The following is a 17,659-nucleotide window of genomic DNA, read 5'->3' as shown; positions in this document are numbered from 1 at the left end:
GTGACTGTCTGGTCTGTGCTGTATCCTTAGTCTCTAGAATGATTACTAACTCAACACTTTGCTTATTCTTCAAGCAATGTTAGAGCATTCTATTCCCAAATATTTTCACTGCAAAGAAGAGGGCGGAACATATGAGAATTTTTGCTTGAGTCAGCAAGTACTTTGGGAGAAAACAGCCAGTGGGTTGAACTAGAGTAAGTCAGAATAAGTACCAAATACAGCCCATAAAGAAAATGATCACTGAAATTATGGATGCTGTGCTTGTCGTTTCACTTGAGTCTGACTCTTTGCAAGCCTACAGACTGTAGCCCGCCAAGCTTCTCTGTCCACAGGATTCTCCAGGCAGGAATACTGGAGTGGGTTGCCATGTCCTCTTCTAGGGGATCTTCCTGACCCAGGGATCCAAGCCATGACTCTTAATTCTCCTGCATTGGTAGGCAGGTTCTTTACCACTAGCACCACCTGGGAAATATGGATATGAGGTATTATATTCTGCTGTGTGGAAGCAATAGGATATTACAAACTATGCCACATGTACATTTCTATATACAGGTGTATGTACAAGTGTATATCTATTGACAGTTTGAGAAGGGGAGAAAGAGAAACTGATTAACTGGATGGAAAGTAAGAATTAAAGAGGTCTTTTCTTCTAATAAAAAGTGATATATTCCTAATGTATCTTTCAAGTTCTTGGAGAAAAGAGAACCTTCATAAGTTAGCCTAAGTTACCTCTGAGTGGCCTAACACTTTATTTTATCACTGTTTAAGCACAGTTGTACATTGCCATTTCCAGTTTTAACTCGTTTTGATAATATTCTGATCCCCTATGTGTGCATGGGTGCTCAGTTGCTTGGTCATGTCTGATTTTTTGCCACCCAATGGACTATAGCCCATCAGGCCCCTGTGAACATGGGATTTTTCCAGGCAAGAATACTGGAGTGGGTTGCCATTTCCTTCTCCAGGGGATCTTCCCGACTCAGGGAGTGAACCCAAGGCTCCTGTAGTTCCTGCATTGGCTGGTGGATTCTTTACCATTGAGTCACCTGCGAAGCCCTTACAAATAAATGTAAAACTCTTACGATTCTACAATAGTGCAGAGCCTTGGCATAAACGATGCTGCAAGATGGCAGTTCTGGAGGAAGACCCATTGCTCTGTTTTGGTTAAGGCCTTAACAATGAGGGCTTCTGCTTTAGCTGCCTGGCCACGGCCCAAAGAAATCATGGTCACATGACTGGTTGTTCCCATTAACTCTTGTGCAAATTTCAGGAGAGTATTGGTGAGGTCGATCCCTGTGAAACAACATGGAAAGGTACATACTATTGTAAAGTCATTTAATCCCCTCTTCAAAAATACATTCTAGCTTTTATTAAGTGGTAGTGGGAAAAGGTGTACACATAATTGAAAAACTAGTCTTTTAAATCAGAAGGTAGAGCTCAAATTTTGGCTCTTCCATTTTCTTTTTTGCAAAATTAATTTTTTATTGGAGTATAGTTGATTTACAATGTTTTGTTAGTTTCTGCTGTTCATCAAAGTGAGTCAGTTATATATACACACACACACATATATGTATATGTATATACATAGCCACTCTTTTTCAGATTCTATTCCCATTTAGGTCATCACAGAGTATTGAGTAGAGTTCCCTGTGCTACACAGTAGGTTCATTATTAGTTACCTGTTTTATTATGTACAGTGTGTATATGTCAAACCCAATCTAATGGGGTGACAGACAGATGGGGTGATCCTACTCCAGCAGTGACTGTGGGTTGTTTACTCCAGCACTTACTTGTCCCTTCCTCCTCTATAGCTGAACCCTGGTGTTACTCCAAATGGCCATGTGCCCAGCTAAAATACTTCATTTTTAGCCTTTCATGCAGCTAGGTATGAGCACCTTATGTTTTGTGAAAAAACTTTGGCAGCAAAGTTTGTTTAAATGTTGTGCTATCTTCCATTCTGTACAGCAAAGTGAATTACTTATACATATATAGTATATAGCCTCTCTTTTTCCCATATAGATCCCATATAGGTCACTACAGAATACTGAGCAGAGTTTCCTGTGCTATACAGTAGGTTCTTTATTAGTTATCTATTTTATTATATGTAGTGTGTATATGCCAAGCCCAGTGTAACAGGGTGACAGATGTTTGGAACATAGATGTGATGGCCACAGCCATAGCTGCCATGTCAGGCTAAGTTTTCAAGAAATAGACAGCACTGTTATGAGTGTGTCAGGCATATAGCCAACTGCTTTACATGGAAAAGTTTAGATGAGAAAACCTCTACATGGGGGCACTTTGAACAAGGCTTTTCCTAATAGAATCAAAGTCTGAAAATGCTGAGTTCTAAAGACATGTTTGATTTGAAGATAATGAAAGGCAGAAAATAAATGAAGAAAATATTTTGCTTAGGAGAAAATATTTTGCTTAGGGTCTGTAGAGCAAAGACAAGATAAAGAAAAAAAATGCATTTGAAGTCTTGAAGCACACAAGCATACAATCAACAGAGGTATTTCTGATAATTTTATAACCTTTTTTCACAAGTCAATGTGAGTTATAATTGTTAATAAAGCAAGGGTAATCTCAAATTTCATATCAATAATATGTGTGTTTGGGATGTATTTTCTGCATATAAAACTAGCCCTGATAAATTTTCTCATATTCATGAACCTGGGACAACTCATTTTTCTTGTTCTTTTACATTTTTAGTCATTTTTTTTCACTTTAAAATGTGAACTTTATAGTATTTTATATCACAATCCAACACACACACACACACACACATATGTAATATGTATTCATACATAAAAGCGAAAAAAGTTTTGCCAAAAATGTCTGTCCTGAGTGTTAAATGTTTTTTTGTTTTGGAGACCTTTTTCTTTTTTAAAAGCAGTTTTAGGTTTACAGTAAAACTTGACAGGAACATACAGAAATTCCCCATATACACCCTCCCCTCACATGAAACAGCCATTATAAACAGAATGGTACCTCTTTTTTTTTTTTTTTCTTTTTAGACCAAGGATGACTACATTGACACATAGTCAAAACATCCCCAGTTCACCTTAGGGTTCACTTTAATGAGCAGAGCAGTGTTGCATATTCTATGGGTTTGGACAAAAGTATGACCACATATATCCATCATTGTAATGTCTCTCAAAGTTCTTTCACTGCTCATGAGAATGTCTGTACTCTGTACATTCCTCTCTGCAAACTCCCGACAACCACTCATCTTTCTATTGTCTCCACAGTTTTGCCTTTTGCAGAATGGCATACAGTTGGAATCTTTTTCTTTCTCCTTGAAATGAGAGATTCAGACCATTTATGAGGCCACTCCTGGCCCACCCAGGAGTGGACAGGACAGGCTCCGGTGGCAAGCTCCCCCACCACGTGCTGTGGCTTTCCTTCCAGTACTGGCCCTGCGCAGCAGCCACGTGGAGCTGCAGGGGTACACATGTCGGGTTTCTGCTCAGAGGAAGACCACACGTTTTGTGCCCCTCATCACAGTGAATCCAGATTCCTGTCGGGTGTGTTATAAACAGACGAGCCATTTCTTCAGGCCCCCTGCTCTGAGCACACCCCTCATTCTTTTTTTTTAAATGTGCTATTGCTTTATTTGCTTATTTTTTTTTAATTGAGATATAGTTGATGTACAATAATGATGTAAATAACTTTTAGATGTATAACAGAGTGATTCATAATTTTTAAAGGTTAAAGTTCATTTATAGTTATCATAAAATACTGTCTGTATTCCCTCTGTTGTACAATATATCCTTGTAGCTTATTTATTTTATACATTGTAGTTTGTACCTCCCAGTCCTCCACCTCAACTTGTCCCTCCGCTCTTCATTCTTTCCACTGATATCCACCAGTTTGTTCTCTATACCTGTGAATCTGTTTGAAAGATTCATTCTTAATATAGTTTACAGTTATAAGATATTTAGTGAAGTCACTCAGTCATGTCCAACTCTTTGCAACCCCATGGACTATAGCCTACCAGGCTCCTCCGTCCATGGAATTTTCCAGGCAAGAGTACTGAAGTGGGTTGCCATTTCCTTCTCCAGGAGATCTTCCCGACCCAGGGATGTAACCTGGGTCTCCAGCATTGCAGGCAGATGCTTTACCATCTGAGTCACCAGGGAAGCCCAATTCTTTAAGATATTTAAGGATAGGACAATTTCCCCCAAATATTTAAGAATAGGGAAATATTTTAAACACAGAACACCCTCACACAGAACCTACTTCTCTACATCTTTTGAAAAACATCATCATGTCATCTTAACTGTTCACAAGTAGCTTACCATGGGAGTGAATAAGTATCAGTGGAGTTCTGGCATTGGATTCTTCATACGATTCCTTCAAACTGGTTCCAGTACTGTGAATATATTCATTTCCTATTTTTTCAGTTATAAACCTTTTCACAGAATTCTTTAAACCTTCTGGTCTAAGAATTTTTATCTAAGAAAGAAACCATGATAGATAAATAACTTTAAAAACTACCCAAGGGAATATCCCATGTGGTAAGAGGAAACAAACTAAGAAGTATTTAGTATTTAGGTTGCCCTTCAAAAGTTTTGTGGTGTTCCTTGTGTTGGGAAAATTTGATGGGGAGGGGAGTCTATGTGTGGTGGGAAAGCTGCCACCACTACTCTTGACCATCCTAGATGCCATTCCTAGATGCCAGGGCTATCTGGTGCCTCTATCTTTCACAATCTGTGATCTTACTTTGTACGTGCAAATCCAAGTTATGGTCCCTGACTCTGCAAAAAGATACCATGCCCCTGGGTTTTTTTCATGCTCTGCTGTATATATCTAGAGCAAGAAAAACACCATGGTATTAGAGGATGAAAATCCAGGATAGCATAGTTGGAAAAGTACTAGGTCTTCCATTAATAAAATGAAAACCAATTGCACAATATTTGTGTGAACAAACTGAGCACACATCTGCAGAGAACTCTAGAGGGACTAAAAGGTTTTGCAAACAGTATACATGTGGTAAATAGAAATTCATCCATTGGAAATCATTGCAAATTTCAGACATTTTCCATGAAAACTGCTTTAAACTAATCATTTATGTGCTATTTCTTTACAGAATGATCATACATTCTATGCTGAGCATTTTCAGAGACTCCATCATTTAAGGCAAAATTAAAACTGTATGTGTCTGTGAGTCTGTGTGGAGGTGCGAGATTGAACCATGGGTCATCGTTAAAAACCATCAACTATTGGTAAGTTCACATATTTAAAAGAACACCTAATATAAACTCATTATGTTGAGTTTGCTCTTTTCTGTATCTTTTGGAAAAATTAATCTCAAATTTTTAATTAATTGCAACATATATATTTTTAAAAATGAAAATTGGCAGCATACATAGAATCTGGGGTCTGACAGAGTTCACCCAGTATTTCCAGCTATGAAAGCGTGAGAATCAACCAAGTGAAACACCATGAGTTGTGGTCCATCACTGCCAAGACTCTGTCTCCCCAATGTGATTGTCATCTTTTTGTCACCATTATGCTGCTGGTTCCTTCTTTATTTTATTAATCAAGCAAACATTTATTAAATTTCTCCACTTTTGTAATTTTTAACCCCAAGAAATTTGGGGGAGGTGGTTAGTGGGAGAGAAAAAGAAGTCTGAAGAAATGAATTTCATTGAAATAAATTTTATTAGCTCTTTTCTAAGAAGCTACATATAGTTCTGAAAAATTTCCCCGTGTCCATATCCTCTCATTGTCATCTTTCCCCCTCCTTTCTGTCCAATGGGTTATATAAATGGAAGGAAGTGGATAAACTGGACAAAGTCCTTGCCCCTGTGAAGCTCCATGATACCATCCTTCTCTAGGTTGACTCTTCTCCCTAGTATATTCTAAATCTCATAAGTGGCAATTTCTGACTCTTACAGGTCAGACCCAGTTTCAAATATTTAAACTCAATTTCCCTACACATACACTTAACATTTTATCAGACCATGTCTTCTGACCCTGAATTTGGTAAATAGGATGACTATACTCATAAAATTGCTAGTTGATAAACTAAAACCACTTGGAGCTTAATGGGGTAGAGTAATGTAGCATGGGTTTTAAAATCTAGTTAATTTTGTTGTTAAGGTAATACACACTTCTTGTTACATAAAATTCAAATAATACTTGCTATGTAACTTGTTACATAAAATTTCTTAAAAAGTATAAATTGAAATATGAAGACCCTATTTCCTAGATAACCACTATTTGTTTCTTATTGTTCTTTATATTTTATATATACAAATGAACATCTCTCTAACCTGTTCTTTTCCCCCCCACAAATGGAGTTTTTACTATACTGACTGTTAAGTATTCCGCATTTGTCAGTTAATATAGCTAAATACATCTTAAAGTCATAATTGCATTAATAATCCACAAACATATCTAAAGTTGTCAGGTGGATAACATAAACTGGAGAAGTGGGTTGGGTTGAAGAAAAATAATTCTCCTGTATAATAAAAAGTTATGCAAATATGATGTTAAATGGCAAATAACATTCAACTTCAGTGTCAGGAAATAATTGGGAACAGTGAAGACTATGATACACTGCTCCAAAAGGGCAGAGAGTACTCAGCTCTAGCTCTCGCTATGGATGATTTTGGGCCAAGTATTAGATGAACTTCTAATTTTTTAATAAATGCTGGAAATCTGGATTTTTATGTCAAATTTCTCAAGTTGAAAATTTTGGCTCAAAAGAAGAAAAAAAACAAACCCAAAGAAAAATAAAAACAAAACAAACAAAAAAACCCCACAAATGTATATACCAATGTTCTAGCAGCATCAATTGCAGCAGCCAAAATGTGGAAACAACCCAAGCATCCTTGGACAGATGAATGGATATACAAAATGTGGCATTTGATACAATGCAATAGTACTCAGCTCTGAAAAAATTCTGACACATGCTACAACATGGATGAAACTTGAAGACATTAAATGAAATAAGTCAGACACAAAAAGATAAATGTTGCATGATTCCACTTATATGAAGTATCGATAATAGGCATACTGTTCATGGGGTTCTTGTTGCAAGAATACTACAGTGGTTTGCCATTCCCTTCTCCAGTGGACTATGTTTTGTCAGAACTCTTCACTATGACCTGTCTGTCTTGGGTGGCCCTGCAAGGCATGGCTCATAACTTCATAGAGTTATGCAAGCCCCTTTGCCACGACAAGGCTGTGATCCAGATCAGTATTCATTCCAATCCCAAAGGAAGGCAATGCCGAAGAATGTTCAAACTACTGTACAATTGAACACATTTTACATGTTAGTAAGGTTATGCTCAAAATTCTTCAAACTAGGCTTCAACTGAGAAATTTCAGATGTACAAGGTGGATTTAGAAAAGGCAGAGAAACCAGAGATCAAATTGCCAACATTTGCTGGATCATAGAGAAAGCAAGGTGATTCCAGAAAAATGTCTACTGCTTAATTGACTATACTAAAGCCTTTGACTGTGTGGATCACAAAAAAACTGTGGAAAATTCTTCAAGAGATGGGAATACCAGGCCACCTTATCTTCCTCCTGAGAACCTGTTTGCAGGTCAAGAAGCAACAGTTAGAACTGGACATGGAACAATGGACTGATTCAAAATTGGGAAAGGAGTAGGTCAAGGCTGTATATTGTCACCATGCTTATTTAACTCCCATGCAGAGTACATCATGTGAAATGTTGGGCAGGATGAATCACAAACTGGAATCAAGATTTCTGGGAGAAATATCAACAATCTAAGATATGCAGATGATACAACTCTAATGGCAGAAAATAAAGAGGAACTGAAGAGCCTCTTGATGAGGGTCAAGGAGGAGAGTGAAAAAGCTGGCTTAAAACTCAGCATTCAAAAAATAAGATAATGGCATCCAGTCCTATCACTTCATGGCAAATAGAAAGGGAAAAAGTGGATGCAGTGACAGATTTTATTTCCTTGGGCTCCAAAATCACTGTGGACATTGACTGCAGCCATGAAATTAAAAAGTGCTTGCTCCTTGTAAGAAAAGCTATGGCAAACCTAGACAGTGTATTAAAAAGCAGAGACAATACTTTGCCAAAGGTCCATATAGTTTAAGCTACGGTTTTCTGGTAGTCATGTATAGATGTGAGAGTGGAACCATAAAGATAATTAAGTGCCAAAAATTGATGTTTTGGAGTTGTGGTGCTGGAGAAGACTCTTGAGAGTCCCTTGAATTGCAAGGAGATCAAACCAGTCAATCCTAAAGGAAATCAACCCTGAATATTCATTGGAAGGACTGATGTTGAAGCTCCAATACCTCGGTCACCTGATGCGAAGAGCCAACTCATTGGAAAAGACCCAGATGTTGGAAAAAATACAAGGCCAAAGGAGAAGGAGGTGGCAGAGAGTAAGATGGTTCGATAGCATCACTGACTCAATGGGCATGAATTTAGGCAAACTTGGGAAGATAGTGAAGGACAGGAATCTGGTGTGCTGAAGTTTGTGGGGTTGTAAAGAGTGGGACACGCCTTAATGACTGAACAAAAATAACAACAGAATAGGCAAGTTCAGAGAGACAGAAAGTAGAAGGTCTAATTGGAGGAAATAATGGGGAATTATTTGGTCCAGTGTCTGGGATGATAAAAATTTCTAAAAGTGGCTAGTGGTGAGTTTTCACAATCTTGTAAATGTACTTACTGCCACTGAATTTTATATTTAAATAAATTTAAGAGGGATTATTATCAGGAGTAAATGAAATAATGAATGTATGCTATGCCACAATAAAAAGTTGGAAAGGAAACAACTCACCTTAAGATATAAGGATGTAGAATATTTAAAATAGTCTCTGCTATTTTGGTTATCTTTATTGGAGATTTTGAAATTTTATAAGAAAGATCTCCAAAGGCTCAAATTCACTTGTTTAGTGATAAACTGTACTTGAAATATTGAGAGAACAAAACCACAGGCCCAATAAAAATTGTCTGTAAGTCAGGTGCAATCTTTTTCTGCAGTGTCGTGAGTAAATTTTAAAGTGATGTAAAAATAAAATTTAAGGCAGAAACCAAAAGAAAGATGATTGGCTGTTTAGGCTGCCATTTTCAGGAAGTTAAAGTAAAAGGGAAATAAGAGGAGGGATTTCCTCCTCCCTAAACTAGAGGCTAAATGTGAAAATTAAAGATTGTTTGAGGTGATAAAGGCAAATTTAGAAAAATCTACTTCAAATTATCTACTTTGGTAAGTATAATATGGTGCTACTGGTAAAAGCATAGATTTCAGAGTCAAATTGTTTGAGTTTCAGTCCTGGCTCAATTAGGCATTCTATAAAAAGGGGGAAATAATAATGTCTACCCCCAAGATGATTATGAAGATTAAATGAAATAATTTATGAAAACTGCTGAGTACATGCTAACCTTTACTTACTTTAAGGGGCTCACAAATGACACCCATTCACATCCCTAACCTGCCAACCTCACAGCCAGATTCTGAGGCATTGATTAACAGAGGAATCAGGGAAAATACCACATTTATTATCAATACAGGCCAAGGTGGTGGATATGGTTTAGGTGGGTGTACTTCCTGATACTAAACCGTAGAATTCGGCAGACTTTTCTGTCACAAGCAGTGCTGGGCAGTTTTTGACTTTTCCCTAAAAAGCCCTGGTACGTTCTTTTATAATTTATGGCATTGAGAAGCAGAGCAGAAATTATGCTTTTTGCAGAAAGGCTAATCCCCAAAGGGACAGGGGAGAAGAGTTAAGCCATACACACTGATTTCATCTCTCAGATTACCTGTGTGACAAGTCCTTCCTCCTTTCTAGAGAGGAATGAATAAGGATGCAGAAAGATGCTAAGAATATTTGTTACTCTAATTGAACTCCCGCCACATAAAAGCACATTAAAATGGAATGTAAGTGCTTTTCCCTAGTAGTAATGTTTACTAAATATTAGATTGCAAAATCTATATATTTTGCTCATAAAAGTTTAAAATTTAAAGAGTTTAAGTTACTGATAAAGTGCTCAAAACATTTAGAACATCAATATTTTCTCATAGCACATCTTACCAAAATAAGTCTTTGAAATGGAGTGAGTTTCTCCCACGGAAAATTTATAGAACTGTATATTTCTTCATTTTCATTAAAAACTTGAGCTAGATAAAATTTAGAGAAACTGAGATTAACAATAAAATACTTTGGATCACCAAAAGGTAATACAATGATTTTTTTTTTCACTATAAAATTGTGAAGTTTTGTTTAAAACACCGCTAACTTCTTTTAAAGTGAGATTTCTGTGAGATTTCAGGCATTGCTAACTATCTTTAATATTGTAAATTATTATCTTTAATATTGTAAAAGAGGTATATCTTAAGGTAGATTTAACTTTCAACTCGTCTCTGGTGAAATGGTTGAAGAATGATGGATGACAGAAGGAAAAAAAATGAGAAGCAAAGGGCAGAGTCAATATTTTATGACCTGATCCTGAATATATATTGTTTATAAATTGATAACTAGAGGGTAGAGATTTCTATTCATATAATAGAATACAAAGTAATAACTAATAAATATAAACAATAACTCTAGAGGCTAGAGATTTCTTTTCAGAATCTACCTATAACAGATATAAGAAATGAGGATCAAATGGAACTGCAATGATTTTCAAATTTTTGAAAAACTGAATATTATACAAATATATTTAAAAATTTTGACCCCTCTTACCTTTAATAGAGTCACACTTACCTTTGATATAGTCACCACAGGATCACACTTTCTTGCAAGGTGGGAAAACTTCTAGTTTTCATTTCCATCTATTCCATATACAGCTATCATTTCTACCAATCTTTTATTTCTACATTATTTCCTCAAAGTCTAACTTTAAATACAACTTAGATAAGAGAAATAGCTTTTTTAAATAGATAAGATATATTCTGTTGATCTTAAAAAGTCCACAATACATGAGCATCTAGTTAAAAATGGATAAACTTGCAGTTACTTGCAAAGTAAAAGATCTTCACTTAATAAAAAGTCAGTAAAGAGTGCCTTTAAATGAAAGATATCAACTTTTATCTTATGGCATAGTAAACAATGAATCCAAGATAGATTAGTGCAAAATGCAACAAAATAAAACAATAATGAAGCCAAGAGAAAACTTTAGCAGAAGAAGAAAACCTCTTAATCAGAACTGGAAATGAAAAAATTATAAAAGAAAAGACAGACATAAATAACCATACAAATAGTTAAACACTTGTATGTTATAGATACTATAGACAAATCCAATAAGCAATGACAGATTTTGAAAAATATTTGAATGAGCTGTTTAATAATATTTTTAACAAGACAAAAATTAATACCATATTATGCTAATTAATTATAAGTAAATAATTTTATTATTGTATAACTGTACTCATTTCACATGCTAGCAAGGTAATGCTCAACATCCTTCAAGTTAGGCTTCAACACTACATGAACTGAGAACTTCCAGACATACAGCTGGATTTAGAAAAGGCAGAGGAACCAGAGATCAAATTGCCAACATCCATTGGATCATAGAAAAAGCAAGGGGATTCCAGAAAAACATCTACTGCTTCATTGACTACACTAAAGCCTTTGACTGTGTGGATCACAAAAAACTGTGGAAAATTCTTCAGGAGATGGGAATACCAGACCACCTTAGCTGCCTCCTGAGAAATCTGTATGTAGATCAAGAAACAGCAGTTAGAACCAGACATGGAACAACTGACTGGTTCAAAATTCCGAAAGGAGGACAACAAGACTGTATACTGTCACTGTGTTTATTTAACTTCTATGCAGAGTACATCACACGAAATGTCGGGCTGGATGAATCACAAGTTGGAATCAAGATTGCCAGAAGAAAGATGAACAACCTCAAATATGTACCACTCTAATGGCAGAAAGTGAAGAGGAACTAAAGAGCCTCTTGATGGGGATGAAAAAGGAGAGTGAAAAAGCTGGCTTAAAACTCAACATTCAAAAATTAAGATCACGGCATCCAGTCCCATCACTTCATGGCAAATCAAAGGGAAAAAAGTGGAAACAGTGACAGATTTTATTTTCTTGGGCTCCAAAATCACTATGGACAGTGATTGTAGCCATGAAATTAAAAGACGCTTGCTCCTTGTAAGAAAAGCTATGACAAACCTAGACAGCGTATTAAAAAGCAGAGACATCAATTTGTCAACAAATATCTGTATTGTCAAAGTTATGGTTTTCCCAGTAGTTATATACAGATGTGAGAGCTGGATCATAAAGAAGGCTGGGCGCCAAAGAACTGATGCTTTCGAACTGTGGTGCTGGAGAAGACTCTTGAGAATCCCTTGGACCGCAAGGAGATCAAACCAGTCAATCTTAAAGGAAATCAACCCTGATTGGAAGGACTGATGCCGAAGCTGAAACTCTAATACTTTGGTGACCTGATATGAAGAGCCGACTCATTGCAAAAGACCCTAAAACTGGGAAAGATTGAGGGCAGGACGAGAAAGAGGTGTCAGAAGATGAGATGGTTGGATGTTATCAGTGACTCAATGGTCACGAGTTTGAGTAAGCTCCCACTCCAGTGTTCTTGCCTGGAGAATCCCAGGGACGGGGAAGCCTTGTGGGCTGCCATCTATGGGGTCGCACAGAGTCAGACACGACTGAAGTGACTTAGCAGCAGCAGCAGCAGCCAGGATATAGTGAAGGACAGGGAAGCCTGGTGTGCTGCAGTCTACAGGGTCGCAATGATTCAGATACGACTGACCCACCGAACAACAACATAATGCTAGTAGGATTATTACAAATGGACAAAAAAAATCAACAATGGAGTAGAAAATGGGCAAAGTATGTAAATAAGCAAATTCAAATGGTCGGCAAACATCTGAAAAAGTACTTAAACCTGATAGTAATCAGATAAAGTTAAAGACTTTAAACTTTTCAGATTGGTAGAAGTTAAAAAGAATCAATACTCTTCTTTGAAAAGGAGCACTCATATATTGCTGGTGGAAATGTAAGTTATTATGGACTTTCAAGAAAGGCAATTTGGAAGCAACTATTAATATAAAAACTATGCTTTTGATCCAACAATTCCATTTCTGGCTATCCCAGAGAAATAAAAGTAAAGGAAATATAGCTAAGGCTGTTCATGTTTTGCATAACATAATTGTATTTTGTGGCAAAATTTTGGAAGGAAAGCAAAATGGAGAAAAATGTGGAATGAGAATTACATTAAATAACAAGTGCTTATTATATAGTTACATTCCTCCCTTTAGTTTTTTCATAAGATTTTGAACTACATTGATAACTTGATAATCTATATACTCATATATATGTAATGAAGTTAGATTAAGACACCGAATACTTTACCTATCTCTGGTGATTTTTCACTTTCCTCCAAGGAAGCATTTTCTGAAGAGAAAGCTGTGCTCATCAGCAAATATACAGCCTTACTGTTTTTAAAAGCATTCCACTGTGACACATTTGATAACAGGGATTTACATAGGAGAGAAAAAGGCTCGAGTGCATTGCTGATATAAAGACACTGCTTCCACCTGGAATCTGACACCCACTGAAGATGTTGATTTTTACAGGTTTCATATATGTCTAACAAAAAAGGAAAAGTGATCACGTAAGAAGAGATGTATCCTTGACCTTTAGTTACTCATTAGAAAGTATATGCTTAATAAATATTTTTTGTTGAGGAAAAAGCCATCTTATATAAAAACTAATCATATAAAATGTAATTTTTCAATTATGATAAAACACATAACACAAGATTTACTACATTAACCATTTTAAGTGTACAGTTTAGTAGTGTTAAGTATAATTCATGTTGTGGTGAAACCGATCTCCAAAACTTTCTGCAAGTCTGAAGCTCTGTACCCATTTTCCCATTTCCTTTTCCCATTTCCCCACCTCCTAGCTCCTGGTAACCACCCATCCTATTTTTGTTTCTCTGAATTTGACTTCTTTATGTACTTTATGTAAGTGGAATCATACAGTATTTGTCTTTTGGTGACTTGCTTATTTCGCTTAGCATAATGTCATCACGTTTCAGCCGTGTTGTACAACGTGATATGATTTCCATTCTTTAACTGAATAATACTCCATTTTATGTATATACTACCTTTTCTTTATCCAGTCACCAGTGTACACTTACTTGGGTTGCTTCTGCCTATTGGATACTGTGAACAGTGCTGCTATGAACACTATATGCAAATATCTCTCTGAGGCCCTGCTTTCAATTCTTTCAGATATATACCCAGACATAGGATTGATGGATCATATGATAATTCTATTTTCAGGTTTTTTTTTTTGAGGAAACTTTATACTGTTTTCTATGTTCCAAATATGCACCATTTTACAATGCCACCAACAGGTTTCCATTTTCTCTACAACTTTGTCAGAGCTTATTATTTTCTTTTTTTAAAAAGAAAGGGGTGTGAGATGATATCTCTTTGTAGATTGGCATTGCATTTTCCTATGATTAGTGTTGTTGAGCATCTTTTCATATGTTTGTTGTCCATTTGTATTTAATCTTTGGACAAATGTTTATTCAAGTATTTAAAAATTGGGTTATTTGATTTTTTGTTGTTGAGTTGTAGGAGTTCTTTGTATATTCCATGTAAATAAAAACTCCTTATCAGACACAGGATTTGAAATATTTTCTTCTTAGATTGCCTTTTCACTCTGTTGACTGTGTTGTTTGATGAACAAAAGTTTTTAATTTTTATATAAATTTGATATGTGATAATTTTGATATATATATTAATTTGATATAATTTTGATTTGTCTATTTTTGTTTTTGTTGCCTGTGTTCCAGTGTTAAATCCAAAAAATCAATGCCAAGTCCAATGTTATAAAGATTTTTCCCCTAAGCTTCCTAGGTATTTTATAGTTTTAGTTCTTATGTCTAGATCCTAAATCCATTTTGAGTTGTTTTTTATATTTGATATGAGTCCAATTTCATTCTTTTACATATGAATGCTCAGTTCTGCCAACACCATTTTTTTCCTTTCAGTTCAGTTCGTCACTCAGTCGTGTCCTACTCTTTGTGACCCCGTGGACTGCAGCACACCAGCCTTCCCTGTCCATTACCAACTCCCAGAGTTTACCCCAACTCATGTCCGTCGAGTCGGTGATACCATCCAGCCATCTCATCCTCTGTCGTCCCTTTCTCCTTCCCTCAATCGTTCCCAGCATCAGGGTCTTTTCAAATGAGCCAGCTTGTTGCATCAGATGGCCAAAGTATTGGAGTTTCAGCTTCAGCATCAGTCCTTCCAATGAACACCCAGGACGGACCTCCTTTAGGATGGACTGGTTGGTTCTCCTTGCAGTCCAAGGGACTCTCAAGGTCCTCTCTAACACCACAGTTCAAAAGCATCAATTCTTTGGCACTCAGCTTTCTTCACAGTCCAACTCTCACATCCATAAATGACTACTGGAAAATCCATAACCTTGACTAGATGGACCTTTGTTGGCAAAGTAATGTCTCTGCTTTTTAATATGCTGTCTAGGTTGGTCATAACTATTCTCTCAAGAAGTAAGCGTCTTTTAATTTCATGGCTGCAATCACCATCTGCAGTGATTTTGGAACCCCCCAAAATAAAGTCTGACACTGTTTCCCCAGTTTGCCCATCTATTTGCCATGAAGTGATGCGACCGGAGGCCATAATCTTAGTTTTGTGAATGTTGAACTTTAAGCCCACTTTTTCACTCTCCTCTTTCACTTTCATCAAGAGGCTCTTTAGTTCTTCTTCACTTTCTGCCATAAGGGTGGTGTCATCTGTATATCTGAAGTTATTGATATTTCTCCCTGCAATCTTGATTCCAGCTTGTGCTTCATTCAGCCCAGTGTTTCTCATGATGTACTCTACATATAAGTTAAACAAGCAGGGTGACAATATACAGCCTTGATGTACTCCTTTCCCTATTTGGAACCAGTCTGTTGTTCCATGTCAAGTTCTAACTGTTGCTTCCTAACCTGCATACAGATTTCTCAAGATGCAGGTCAGGTGGTCTGGTATTCCCATCTCTTTCAGAATTTTCCACAGTTTATTGTGATCCATACAGTCAAAGGCCTTGGCATAGTCAATAAAGCAGAATTAGATGTTTTTCTGGAATTCTCTTGCTTTTTCAATGATCATTGAATGTTGACAATATGATCTCTGGTTCCTCTGCCTTTTCTAAAACCAGCTTGAACATCTGGAAGTTCATGATTCACATAATGCTGAAGCTTGGCTTGGAGAATTTTGAGCATTACTTTACTAGGGTGTGAGATGAGTGCAATTGTGAGGTAGTTCGAGCATTTTTGGCATTGTCTTTCTTTGGGATTAGAATGAAAACTGACATTTCCCAGTCCTGTGGCCACTGCTGAGTTTTCCTAATTTGCTGGCATATTGACTGCAGCACTTTCACAGCATCATCTTTTAGGATTTGAAATAGCTCAACTGGAATTCCATCACCTCCGCTAGTTTTGTTCGTAGTGATGCTTCCTAAGGCCCACTTGACTTCACATTCCAGGATGTCTGGTTCTAGGTGAGTGATCACACCATCACAATTATCTGGGTTGTAAAGACCTTTTTTGTACAGTTCTTCTGTGTATTCTTGCCACCTCTTCTTAATATCTTCTGCTTCTGTTAGGTCCATACCATTTCTGTCCTTTATCGAGCCCATCTTTGCATGAAATGTTCCCTTGGTATCTCTAATTTTCTTGAAGAGATCTAGTCTTTCCCATTCTATTATTTTCCTCTATTTTTTTTCTTACAAATTTTAAACTTTTTGTTTTGTATTAGGGTATAGCTGATTAACAGTCTAACACCATTTGTTGAAGAAACTGACTGCTCTTTTTCTATTCAGTGGTCTTCATAACTTTGTTGAAGATCATTTGATCCTATGCACGAGGGTTAATTTCTATGCTCTCTATTTTGTTCTTTTGGTCTATTTGTCTATCTTTATACCAGTAATAGACTGTTTTGAATACTGTAGCTTTATAATACACTTTGAAATCAGGAAACGTGATGCCTCCAACTTTCTTCTTTTTCAAAATTGTTCTGGCTATTTGGAATCACTTGAAATTTCATATGAAATTTAGGAAGAAAATTTCTGTTTCTTTAAAAAAAAGGCACTGAAATTTTGATACAGATTGCATTAAATCTGTAGATTGATTTTGGTTAGTATGGCTTTCTTAACAATACTAAGTCTCCCAATACATGACCATGTGATGTCTTTCCATTTATTTTTGCCTTCTTTAAGTTCTTTCAGCAATTAAGTCTTTCACCTCCTTGGTTAAGTTTATTCCTAAGTATTTTATTCCTTTCAATGCTATTTTTGTTAAGTTTGTTTTTTTTTGTTTTTTTTTGCTGTGGACCATTTTTAGTCTTTATTGAAGTTGTTACAACATTGCTTCTGTTTTATGTTTGATTTTTTGGTTGTGAGACATTTGGGATCTTAGTTCACAGACATACTCAGAAATAATGTTTTATCAGGGACATGCTTGGTGGTCCAACGGTTAAGAATCCATCTGCCAATGCAGGGGACATGGGTTTGATCCCTGGTCTGGGAAGTTTCTACATGCCAAGGGGCAACTAAGCCTGTGTGTCACAATACAACTACTGAGTCCACACTCTAGAGCCTGTGAGCTGCAACTGCTGAGCCTGTGTGTCACAACTACTGAAGCCCATACACCCTAGAGCCCATGCTCTGCAATAAAA

General features: G+C 36.5%; 1 protein-coding gene and 1 non-coding gene across 2 annotated transcripts in view; both read right to left on the bottom strand.

The window, feature by feature from the left end:
• Positions 1-17,659, bottom strand: part of DNAH14 (dynein axonemal heavy chain 14) — a 324,938-nt gene that overhangs the window by 41,755 nt on the left and 265,524 nt on the right. The window contains exons 63-66 of the mRNA XM_065937125.1: positions 13,314-13,550; positions 10,023-10,108; positions 4,296-4,452; positions 1,080-1,290 (exon numbers count right to left, since the gene is read on the bottom strand). Of these exons, the coding sequence (XP_065793197.1) occupies positions 1,080-1,290; positions 4,296-4,452; positions 10,023-10,108; positions 13,314-13,550 (691 nt within the window). The remainder of the gene's footprint in view (positions 1-1,079; positions 1,291-4,295; positions 4,453-10,022; positions 10,109-13,313; positions 13,551-17,659) is intronic.
• LOC136170159 (small nucleolar RNA SNORA11) lies at positions 3,447-3,576 on the bottom strand. Its single transcript, XR_010663600.1, has one exon. It is a non-coding gene; the product is annotated as a small nucleolar RNA SNORA11 (small nucleolar RNA).

This window comes from Muntiacus reevesi, chromosome 5 (assembly GCF_963930625.1).
Source record: "Muntiacus reevesi chromosome 5, mMunRee1.1, whole genome shotgun sequence".
NCBI classification, from domain to species: domain Eukaryota; kingdom Metazoa; phylum Chordata; class Mammalia; order Artiodactyla; family Cervidae; genus Muntiacus; species Muntiacus reevesi.
Note: the sequence above shows the minus strand (reverse complement) of the source record. Positions and strands in the feature narration are given on the sequence as shown.